This window comes from Bombus vancouverensis, chromosome 3 (genome assembly GCF_051014615.1).
Source record: "Bombus vancouverensis nearcticus chromosome 3, iyBomVanc1_principal, whole genome shotgun sequence".
Classification (NCBI taxonomy): Eukaryota; Metazoa; Arthropoda; class Insecta; order Hymenoptera; family Apidae; genus Bombus; species Bombus vancouverensis.
In genome coordinates, this window is record NC_134913.1 from 7,013,031 (window position 1) to 7,026,124 (window position 13,094).

Below are 13,094 nucleotides of genomic sequence, written 5' to 3' on the forward strand. Positions count from 1 at the left end.
TTGTCTCCGCACAGTCCGCGGAACGTTGGCCGTTTGCCAAAGTCATTCTCACATAATTTCAGGGGAATATAAGCGCCAAAAAATATACGGAATTCACGATTATAATTCTGGCATAAATCTATAAGCAGAAGAATAATCGCCATTCTGGTTCTTGCAGTAGTAAAACGTTAACGTGACTCGGTTTAATTAAATTTGATACATTCATGCGATACCGGCTATCGTTTTAATTCACCGAGATCACCGAGGCGTGTACACGTCGAAAGGTTACCTCCTACTCATTTACTTTTGTTTCGCTGCAGATCGTATGATATGAAATCATACTTTTGCTAATTATCCTCTATGATAGCAAAGAATACATGTGTTTTGAAAAAAAGAGATAAATGATAGTTTATTCTTCTACCGTAACGCTTATATCTAATGCTAAACTGGTAAATGTCCACTTTTCCTCTGTGATTAAAATAATTAAAAAGAAGTTATTCTTTTCTGCCGATGAAAAAATGATTTGAATACATCTGATCGAGATAGTCAGCGCCACCTGGTGATCAGACATATCAAATGAATATGTATTTTCATTGCGTCGATAAAGTTACCGTTTGTCTCTTTTTCATGATTACATATGTACATATTAGGCATTATATACGTATTTTCTCTTTGAGTTGCAATTAACTTATATGTATTTGAGATCAGCAAATCTCAAATTCATCAATAATGAATCAAAAATATTAAAAATAATATTAATTACAGTAGATTTTTCAATTATATAAGAGGGGAAATAACAGAATACGATGCACAATTCGGAAATGTGTTATATTGTCAAATTGTTACGTACATAATATTAAAAATGACAAAATAAAGAAAGGAAACGTCAAAGGTATAAAATAAATGTTGGTCTCCGCAAAGATATTTATGCTAATTTTTAATTATTGAGTACATATAAATGAAAGTAGAAGTCAATGTAATGACCTTAAAGCTTTGATAATTATATTAGTGTATTATGAATAAACATGATAATATCAAGTGAAATATACGCAAAGATCTGTTTTTAAGCGCGTACGACAGGCTATATACTATGAAGAGTCAAATAGTATGAGATAAAATTATTGACCAAATATATATGTTACTGCTTAAACATTTTTAATTCATTAGTGTGAGTACATGAATACGTCAATACTGCGTTTGAAGTTATATTTAAATTTCTCTTAAGTAAGCTATATTTCTTGCATTCTCTTTTTTTTATAAAATAAATTGAATAAATTGAATAAAATAAATTGAATAAAATAAAATAAAAGCTAAATAAAACAGCCATAAAAGATTTTAAATACGACATTTTTAAACATTGTAACAATATGTTATATTTACTGAAACTTTTAATAATTTCCCAATAAAATTTATTACTATAAATAAACATATATAAAAATAAAACTAATTATATAAAATACTAGCACAAACGATTGTAAAATATAAAATGCATACGAAGCACTTATTAGTTCTAGTAAAAAAGTTTAGACTTCGAACGCTGTACGTAACATTTCCAGTTATTAATTACGAAAGAAAGAAACATGTTACGTGCCATTAAATATATGTTCGATGTTTTCATAATCCTTTCGTTTGGGACTTGGAAAAATGAAGTCAACACCATGACGTGCTTGTTGTAAGGGCGAAATTAATCTTAGGCAATAATTCAAAGCCACGTTATCGAGAAACCTAATGTCAATTGCAAAGTTAATCAATGTTCTCTCTCTCATTTGCTGTAGAAATACGAGTGGGACTGGCAGGTCGTTGTTCCTAGTCAAGATCATGAGATCCCTATTCCCGACATTTCGCAATGCTGGCGTAATGCCTGACCTCCGCTTCCAATTCTACCGAATGCAATTCTTCAGAATTCGACGTGCTGCACTCATCACTCAATCACGCATTGACTACGTGAACAAACGCTTTCAGACGTACGAGTGACACGTACCACATCCAAGCCATATCGATTTCCCATTGTCCTCTACAGACATTCAATATATGCGCACCTTTGTTGTGTTACGACAATTGATGCAAAAATATTACACTAATGCAATTAGCATCATATATGTATTATATTATTGACAAAGGAAATTTATATGTAACTGTATTGATAAAATAACTTCTTCTATTAAAGAAAACAATTTCGGTTAATATTATTCGATATAGAAATAAAAACAGTATGATTTTGTATAATACATACATATCATTATCACAGAAAATTTTCAAATATTTTTTAGTCGGTATTCGAATAAGACAATTGGTTGCCCCATCTCTCGGTTTGACCCTAACCTAAGTTGTACACTGTACACCTTGAAAATGTGTATATCTATATGGATGTATGTCTTGTATGTACAATTCGTATAAACATGCGAAAAAGAAACGTGATACTCATTGTTGTTCGGAAGTTGCGTATATGTTCATCTCGTTAAAAAAAATATTTGGTAAGTGAATCTTACATGCGCAAACAAGGCTCGTGGATTAAAAATATCATGTAGGCTATTTATCTAGCATAGTTATGAAATCCAAGACATTAATCTTCAATTTAAATATGTATTACTAAGGACAATCGAGAGTGATAGAGAACGCATGCGCGTGTGTGTCACCGGTGTCTACTTCAGTGTTAACCATTATCCCTCCAGCATTCAGTATTAAAATTGTTATTGTACAAATAAGTAGTGTAAAATAACAGATATCAATAGAGAAGCAGAAATTATACACAAGGTATGAGTTTAATAAAAATATATTTTTACCTTTACTAGAAAACATGTAGGTATTTATCTTCATGTGACAAATATATACCAAATGTGAAATAAATACCAATTGATTCAATTATTATTCCACATTTATTATCGTATTTATGATACATTGAACACATCTAATCAGAACATGAGACATTGTTAATTATTTTACAGTATACAAAAAATTTATGTACACTGTAATTCATGTAGATAATGAATAATCAATAAACACGTGTCAAATGTGATTGCACAACAGAATATCATCATAGCGTCATGTCATGAAGATATTAAAAATTGCCTAATGATGAAACGTCCAGAAAGAAATTCACTAATGTTTGTGATAAATATATTACGTAAACGAGAAAGTACACGTCTTATATGCTAACCTCAAGATAATTGACAAATTGAATGAAACACGTTTTCGAAAAGGGTTAACTGAAATGCGCATGCGTTTCATGTGTATACAATTTCGAGATTCATGTTGCGAATCCCTCTCATTTAACAAGAGATTATTAACCGTGATTCGAGGACATAATCACATAAAATAACGTCGAATCATAAAGCTAGTGAACGAATTATATGTTCAAGAGTGTACGAGATATCAAATTTTCCTTAACAGGTAAACTTTGCCTTCTCATGACTAAGGAGGTTAGAATACCTTACAACCCAAAAGCGTAAGATTTTTGTTTGTTATTTACCGGCTAAATAATTCAATTAGTATTCAACAAGAGAGGATGAAATACAGTGCCTATGTGTGTATGTGATCATATGTGAAGGAGAAAAGAGGGGAGAGAGAAACATAACACCCTGAAAAGACGCGCGTCGCGAAACTTATACGACGCAGAAAGAACGAGAGTGCGCGTCAGTACGTTTTACCCTGACCTCGGTCAGGCAGACATGGTTTAATTTAACCGGATCCCTGCAAACTCACAGTTCAATCTATCTTTGTCCAGTGGCACGTTCAAATCCTGACGACGTTCGCGATTTAACCTCACTCTTCCATGGGAAGGAAGGATACGCTACTTTTCCGGTATGTAAAGTGCGTTTTCAGTTTGTATGTCGAATTCTAGATACGATGTCATCAGTATTTTCGAATCCGATTGACTTGTGCGCGACGAAACGTTCTCTAGTAAATCGTTAGAATCTCGCATCATGACCCGGATTGTACCAGGTTTTCACGATGAATATTCATTTGATACTGGCTTTTTTTCATGAAAATGATAATCGATGTAAATATTCTTGCTTTCGTGCACTTGTAAGGAACGATTAATTAATTATTTGATTCGGTTCAACAACGATGGCATCGAAGTTAAGATGTACTGATAATGCACTCTTTTTTCGTTTAATTCATGTTCATAAAGTTATAATTTTAAAAAGAGTCTCGACTTATATCTCGTTTAGAATGATAGTAACGTAAAGTGTTTGCTTTTTATTTGCTATAGTGAAGTACGTAGCCTACGTGCGTTAGTTTCAGTTGATAATGACCGGAAGTTTACTCTCTTATCAAAAGCAGCACTACTTGTTTTTTTAGTTTAAATACTGCTATTGCCTCTATTATTTCAGTAAGAACGTAAAAATAATTTGTATTATAATTTTTATAAAAATAGTACGAGTAAAAATAATAAAATTTATATTAGAAAACAAGTAGTGTGCTACTTTTATACATATATAAAATTTCCAAAAAGATGCATGTTTTGGTATATAAATATATTAATATACTTTTGATGTATAAATATACATCAGTACCACGAAGTTAATATTTTATAATATATAAAATTGAAAAACTACAACTTTTTATATCATTAAATGTCTCAAACATTATTATTTGACAATTATTAAACATTATTCTACGAGATCAAATAGATAAAACACGGCGAAAGAACAATTCAAATTGCAAGCTGCAGGAAATAAAGCATATCACAGGTTGCATAATCGTCTGTCTCGTCAAAACAGTTAAGAGAATGCAAGCACAAGGTTCGTAGCAATTTCAGTTTGAATATCATAGTCATGAGACATATCGTCGATACGTTACCGATTTAGATAGATAAGAAAGTTTCAGCGGAAAAAACCGACTGCTGAAACCGGTTGATATACTGTTGAAGAAAGAGAAAAACCGAATCACTCTAGCCAAAGAAAGCACTCGAATTTCCTTTGAATTCGGCTGGAAGTATTCCCTTCCACTCCAATATTTGACAATCTCGAGTGCGAAAGATAGAATAGATATATAAAGGAGATGATATTTGCAAAAAGTATGAATTGAATTGAAGCTCTTGCCGGAAGACTCAATGCAAATGACTCGATCCCCTCACGCATAGTCTCTATCGTCGCGTCAGTGAGACATGGACTCCTAGCTCGGATGAAATTTAAAAACGAAAGATCTATGGCGCCAAAGGCGAGGCAATAGCGAGAAACACAAGGAGGAATCGAAACGGGAAAATACACTTCCTCGTACACCGTCGACTCCCTTTGGCTCTTTGGGGGATAGTAATGGTCTAGGCCGAAGGCAAACTATACGTAGAAAGCTGAAGGGGCAGTAGAGCGTGCAACGCGTAGCATTCTGGCGGAAAGCCTTCCTCTGGGCTTCGTTTGTGAAGTTGACTACTGGCCAGAAGCGTCGCCACCTTTCTTTGTACGTATGTAGCCGCTTCTCCGTAGCCAACATGAAAACTTACTCAAATGTTATTCATCGCCATAATCAAGATGATTGTGCTCGGAATTTAATACATACAAAATTACCTCTGTCAAGCGTGTATGTTTGACCAGCGAACCGACAGTAATGAATAGAAACGTACGTTTGATGGTACTGTAAATGGGATGTATTCCATAATAATATTTTCACTGTATTCCCATCGAATCAACGGCTTATATTTTACATTTACGTATAAAAAATGTTTTATCCTCGAAAATCTTACTTTTTCTTTCGACGATAATCGTTACCGATAGAAGAATGGCACGGCAATTAAACTCCAGTCTCGTAACGGATAACTACAATTACCAACGAATTTAAACGATAATAATTGTCCAGCGAACAAGGACTTTTTCAATGGCATACTTTTGTATTGTTAAAAAAGGAGGGAACAGGTATCTGAAAACATCAGAAAAGACCAGTGAAGAGCGCTTTACGGGAACGATTAACGATTCTGGCTCAACGACCTGTAGCGCCGTGCATTGTTGCTCGGAATTACCGACCGCCAATTGCAAAGTCCGTTCCTAACTGACAATTGCTCCACTTGCTTTAAACCATTAGTACTCGCCAGTTATCTTGTTGGCAATACACTACAATGAACATCGTCGTCGTCATAGTTGGCTAAAGTAAATCTCATCGTCTCTCGGTGGCGATGATTTCTCTCCCTTTCTCCAACAATGCATTCATTTGTAATTTGTATATACATGTATATAATAGGTACGTGACAAGATAACAAAAACCATTATTCGTTGATTTCTTTATTCATTAAATACATACCGGTATCATATAATATGTTTACAGCTGAATACTTAATCAAATAAGGAAATTGGTAATTTTACTAAGATTTCAGTATTATATGACTATGCTCGTGTTGCATCACAGATACGCGCATGCTGGAGATACGGTTATACAGATATAGAGTAACTATTGAAGTAGGTTACCGAACTGTAAGTTATCGAACTTTATTCAAATTTAAACGCCGAGCGTTTTGTTTGAAGACGACGAAATCCCGTATTTGCAGACAGGGGGAAGTTTCTTTTAGAATGTCGAGAAGGATGTTCCTGCTCGTGGTGAAATTTCGCGAGAATGCCTGCGGAAATAAGCTTACAAACTTACTTTGTATATTAAATATAAGGAATAAAAGAACCAACCGATCAGATTAGAATCCAAATTTGAATTCAAAATTCTTTTCTTGGTATTATACGACAATTTCTCTGCGAATAAATATCAGCTATGTTTGAATTAATAATTACATTAACTTTTAAAGAACACATTTTCTTCCTTTTGCATGTACAAAATAAATTGAGCTCTTGAGATTCTTATAATTACGAAACTTACGAAAATACTTATACAAATGATCTTTGCGGATACTTATACAAATTCATATTTTTATAAATACGGGTAAAAGAGTAGGTTTGTTCCAGACGGTGGTTTGTTCCAGCTACTAAATATCATAGCGAGCATTATACTTTGAATATTTTACATATTTTTATATGTTATTTGCATACTGTGCATTTTTACATCTTTAAATTTCTCATAAATTCATAAAAATCTGCATTTAAATCTACTTATAATTATTTTTATTTACAGATATCCCGTGTTTACCAAGATGTTGAGACTACTTTTATTAGTAGCCATTCTTGGTACATCGGCATTTGCCTATAATGGCGATCTGGTGGAACAAGAGTGTCCTGTAGACTGTCATTGTCATTATTTTCGCATCAACTGGGTGACCGACTGCTCCGAAAGCAATTTAACTAGCATACCGATTGACGAGCTCAGCCCGAACATTTACGTTCTAGATATGAACGGTAATAATATCGTACAGGTCGGTCCATTTCCACATTCGATCAAGCTAAGGCGTCTTCAGATGGCACATAATCGATTGACTGAGCTCAAGTATGAATCTTTTGCTGGATTAAATTATCTACTGGAGGCGGACTTTTCATCAAACGCGATCTCTCATGTCGATCCCGAGGCATTTAGGTAAGAGCACTTTTGGATTTTTTATTTGGTTCGTTTTCTGCGTATAACGTCTGCTACACGCGCGTACGTACGTAAATAATCTGTAATAACAAAATATTTGTAACTTTTTATTTATAATGAGTAGGTAGTGATTTATATATAAAATGCAGGAACTTTTAATTTTTCGAATTGGCAGTTATTCGATTAAATCAATTTAAGAAAATTTGTGTAAAATATTTAAACTTAAAAATCAGGAAATTTTGAAACAGAAAATGTTGGTTAATTGATAATTAATTTTGTTCAATTTTAGGTATAAATGACAGGACCTTATGGTACAATTAAATTATTAAATTTCAATAATTTCCAGACAGTTATATTATTCTTACTTATATTTTTTAATATTGCCTAGGAATAATTTATTCTCGTAATATTTGATATTACTATACATATATAACGAAAACATGTGAATTGTCTTGTTGCTCTGCATTCACATTGATTTTTATACGTATTTCTAAGGAAATATTGAAGTATTACTGATCAGTAAATCATAGAATATATTTGAGAAATGAAAGTTGGAAAATTGGTAAACTACGTCATCAAATATGCACTTTCAATTAATTTAGTAATCAATTAATCTACCTATTATAATACAGAGAAATAGATTTTCCTCGTTTTTATGTTATCGTATATTTATTGCAGCACTATAATAAATATGTGCCTGAATTGAATTTCTTAAATTCAAAATATTATGCCTGACCTTTTTTAGAAATTTTTAGTCTTTAGAAAAATATAGTCTTCTGTGTTATACGAATATTTTCAAAACAATATAGAACATATTACATACTGTAATAAATCTGATCTCATAATATTATCTTGAGTATCTTTCAAATAATTCAATTCTAATCGGTGCATGCTATTTTAACAATGCTGCGCTAGAAACAAGTAGTATCACAAAATCTAGTATAGACATCATATGTGTTTAATTAAGCGATCGGTAATATAGTAGAAAAGCCATTTTCACTCAATAAACAGATATCGATCTAATGTTTCAATTAATTATTATTCCATTAGCTTCATTACATCTTTGTTTAAAGGTTCCGAAATAGCTTTTTCTTTCATGTTCAGCGCTGTAATGAAACTTTATTCCTAAACTAATTCGAATTTGCCGTTCAAAATCTGCTTCGTTTGAACGCTCTGGCTTTTTCAGTTACAAGTTCTTTCCTTACAGTTCCTTAAAGTTTCCTTGCAGAATTAACAAAAATAACTATTTTATGTACTTACAAGAACTAAGCTCATGTCATAGCCCTTCTAATTACATTATAAATAAAAACTCAATATTTTTACAGGGACAGTCCTGGTCTAATTTCGCTGGAGCTTCAGAACAATCCTTTGGGCGAGGTGGAAGGTCCTTTCTTAAATTGTCGCACTCTGCTCTACCTCGATCTGAACTCGTGTGGCATCCATCACTTGAATACGGAATTCTTTTACAATACTACGAACCTAAATAAACTCGACTTATCCCATAATTCACTCGGACAGATCAAGCCCGGTCCATTTGATCACCTCACTAATCTGGAATATCTGAAGTTAAACGCTTGCAACTTAACCCACATCTCTCCAGATGTGTTTGCACATTTGGAAAACCTTCGAGAACTCGAAATGGCGGAAAATGATCTACATACATTGAGCTGGACAAACGTATTAGCACCTCTGATTCGTCTTGAATACTTAAACATCAAAAAGACTAATATCACCAATTTGCCAGGCGATGCTTTTGCAAAGAATTTGTACCTCAGGCAGTTGGTGCTTGCTAATAACGAATTGTGCCATTTGGATGTTGGAAACACGCTGGGCCATAATCTCCACAGTCTTCAATCGTTAGATTTATCGAATTGCAATTTACAAGATCGTCTATCGGAAGAAGCTTTTAAAAACGCTAGCAAACTACGTGTATTAAACTTGAGCAACAATCCAATGTTCGCTAATGAATTGACAGCCGTGTTGCGTCATTTGCCAAAGCTTCACAAGCTTTCGTTAAGTAATTGTAGCCTGCAACGTCTGCCTAATACGTTCCACGTATTCGAACACCTGGAGGAGCTAGATATCTCGCATAATCCTTTGTCAGATGCGTTTGGTAGTTTATTAAATCCACTGGAATCATTAGAATATTTAGATATGTCTTTTTGTAATCTTGGTCATCTTGGAAATAACACATTCGCTCATATGACTTCGCTAAAGAAATTAATATTATCCGGAAACAAGTTGCATACCCTGGAAGAGGGATTGTTCGCGAACTTGACGAGATTGGAGAGTTTAGAACTGAACAACTGTGACCTGAAGACTCCCATCGACCCCAAGGTGTTCGGCGACCGAGTCAGTACCGACATTATCGAACTCAAGCTCAGTGGAAACGCTCTGGAAGTACCTCAGGATGGTCCCCTGCTTCCAACACAATTATCCAATCTCGAAATGCTAGATTTAAGTAACTGCAGCTTGGAACATTTGAATGAAAACCTCTTTTCTACAACTAGGAGTCTGACCCAATTAAACTTATCCAATAACAGTATTTCTGGCACGGAGAATCTGGCCTCTCTGAAGAAGCTAGAAATGCTGGAACACCTAGATCTCAGCAACAACAGTTTGAACTCTATCTATCCACGAGTATTCAGGTCGAATCCACGTCTGTTGTCGGTCAATTTGCTGAGCAATCCATTCGTGTGCAATTGCTTCATCACGGAGATGTGGGACTGGGCGATACAGGTGAAGAACGATCTGCACGTGCTAGTGGGCAGTCAGCCGGCGAATTTCGAAACTGGTGGAGTGAAACTGAGAAAGAGTTTATCTTGTACCTATGACGACGAGACTTATCGCAAAATCATGGAACAGGCGCGCACCAGCAGCGAGCCGCGACGTCCTAGAAAGGGTGACCTAACTCCCGCCCGTACCTGGGCGAAATACGTCCGCGAGTCGAATTGCGGTCGTAGTTCATGATATATAGCGAGCAAATTTCAACATCCGATACTGAATGTCTATTACGACAAGACACACGGCAAACAGAAGAGCGAGTTGTAACGTATCTTGAAACTGCGAGGTGTATACGCACATACACATGCACATATGTATAGCTATGTACAAGATGTGCTATCGTCAAGTAATTTATCAAGATTTTACTCCAAGGAAAGCTAACAACGTCAGCCAAGATAGGATTAAGGAGTGTTAGTAATACGCGGGTGCCAGACGTCAGGATGTTGAAAAATTTTCTACGTGGAGTTTAGAATATGACCTCGTGTACGTTTCATTTAAATGGAATCTGTATTCAATCCTGTATGGGCATCGCCATCTTCATGGAATCACGATAATACGGGAGATGGTGATCGATCGTTCTTAGGTAGGAACGATGACCATCTCCGACAAACAACCCTCCTCTGTTCGAGGGAAACATGTTTATACGTTGAAACGGTAGTCGTATTTTATTGGAAAGTGGTGCAATCCGTCTAGCGTCAGTTGGAATGATTAATGCAACGAGGGGTGATAAAGTAAAAAAAGAAATATTTATCGATCGCCTGAACAACGGAAGGTTCTCGAATTATCAATCACCCTTTTGCCTCGAGTCTCCTTTGTGTTTCACCAACACTTTTTTCACATTGATGCCGGGAATTAATGGTCGAAAACCAGTCTAAGACCGTTCGTTGTTCCCATGACAATGGTGCCATGTCTTTAATTAATCTCACTCAACGATCGAACCAACCTTTACTCTCTTTTTCTTGCGAGAAGTTAATAATGTTGAAGTGAATTGACAAGTGTCGAAGCCTAGAACAAGAGATTCAAATGAAACGTGAATATAAAATATCGATTGAGTCAAGAGTAAGTATCCATAATAAAATCACAAAGTTCTACAAAGAAACCGAGCTTTTAGCTGTATGAAACCGAACATAGATTCTATTTAAACGCTGATGAACGACGTGAAGTCATTGTTAACAATTACCAGGCCCTTACATGCTCGTACATACACTCTTACATATCTGTTGTTTTCGTATTATTATACGCGAGCGTGTGTTACGTAAGTACGAGTGTGGACATCGCTAGGTAATATGATCCGTTTAGAAACAAACTTAACTGTTCGAATTATTGACCCTCGACTAGAAACGCAGTGCAGTTGAGATTATACGCGATTTTATGTATTCTTTTGACATTTATTAGTTTGTGCAATCCAGTTCGCAGAGAATTGTTAACAGAGTTCAATCTGTAATAATTATAGCTATATAACATAGATTAGATCTATAGCAATTTTTTACTTTGTTATTTCTGTTCGTATTCTCTTCGGTAATTATAATTAGAGACTACAGAAAGAACATAATCAGTAATTCCAAAATTCAATAATCAATATCATGTTACCAAAACATTATCTGTCTTTAAGAGACATATCTTTTAATTGAATATGTTACTTCCTCCTCTGTTACTTTTACCACCAATGGACAACGAAATTATTCAAAAAGATAAACTTATTACGTTTTTTCCCGCGTCTCTTCAATTGTTAATTTATTATTCATGCTTCAGTTTAATGATGCTAAATTATTTTTGCTTCGCTTTGCTAGTCGAGGATCGATCGGTGTTATAAAATTTATCGTTTGTTATCCTTTGTATATTTAAGTTAAATCGTTAAACATATTTATTTTAGACTATAATTGTCGCAAGTGACGTTACTTTTCACACTTGTTGCTAATTTCCGATTAACGACACACGCCAAGAGACATTTGCTTCTTTTGAAGTTAAATTACTTTGATGTTTGCTTGCACGGATGTATACTTGTGCTTTCCGTAATCAAACGCTATCTTCCCGTTTCAATGAAAATGTGCAACAATCTCAGTGTTCTCTGATTCTCTGGCGGTGTCCATGTATAAACAAATATGAGGTACTCTTAGAGTACTCTCATTTCCGGGCCATTCTCCCTCAGATCAGACAGTGACGATTTGAGTCTAGTTTACATACCAAGATGACTATTTCGTCGAAAAAGCACATTGCTAGCATACCTAGTACGAAATCGAATAAAATATATGTGTATATTGGTCTATAAGAGAATAGGTATGTAAGCGAGGTTTTTAATCTTGCTGTCGCTTAAATCAAGCATGAGTAAATTCAGGTGCCGATACGATTTCACTATGTTCATGAAATGTATAAGACTGTATTTAATAAATGAGTCATTTTTCTTGGTACGTGTTGTATCTTTCCTTTTATCCTGATAAATTATGGAATATTTTATCGTTTTCAATATTTTATCTGTCTATCGATTTTAGTTTATCGATATCGGAGTTAAGTGTTAACATTCGATGAATTTTCAAAATCGATTTTCTCGCCAATTTTATTTAATAATAAGACATTAAAAAAATATTCTTTAATTTTAACATTTTTTTCCTTTCCTTTTATAAAGTTTCATATCCTGTTCCGTAGGTATAATATTGTACATTTTGAAACTAACTTCGTCACCTTTTATCAGAAATGTTTTCGTTATGATGATTCAAAAGACAAATTTTACCGACTCATGGTAATAAGAATTTTATTACCTTGTGACTCAATATCATTAGCGGCTTCTTAGAATAAACACAGACTATGGGACAAGTTATACAGATAAAATATTATTATATTAGTTATATAATATTATTTTAATCGCCAAAGAAGAATTACCAAAGTACGTA

At 34.3% G+C, this 13,094-nt stretch overlaps 1 protein-coding gene across 4 annotated transcripts; it reads left to right on the forward strand.

Annotated features, from left to right (window-relative positions):
* Window positions 1-2,433: 2,433 nt before the first annotated feature.
* On the forward strand, window positions 2,434-12,614 carry LOC117165732 (uncharacterized). 4 transcript variants are annotated; one of them, XM_033349075.2, is made up of 4 exons: window positions 2,590-2,733; window positions 3,370-3,780; window positions 7,027-7,422; window positions 8,748-12,614. In XM_033349075.2, the coding sequence occupies exons 2-4, from the start codon at window positions 3,752-3,754 to the stop codon at window positions 10,390-10,392; spliced, it is 2,070 nt and encodes a 689-aa protein (XP_033204966.2). In that variant the 5' UTR covers window positions 2,590-2,733; window positions 3,370-3,751; the 3' UTR covers window positions 10,393-12,614. The 4 variants fall into 4 exon arrangements, with proteins under 4 accessions (XP_076473492.1, XP_033204969.2, XP_033204966.2 ...); XM_033349076.2 differs by lacking the exon at window positions 2,590-2,733 and adding an exon at window positions 3,100-3,369 and having other exon boundaries at window positions 3,469-3,780; XM_076617377.1 differs by lacking the exons at window positions 2,590-2,733; window positions 3,370-3,780 and adding an exon at window positions 2,434-2,453.
* The last annotated feature ends 480 nt before the right edge of the window (window positions 12,615-13,094 follow it).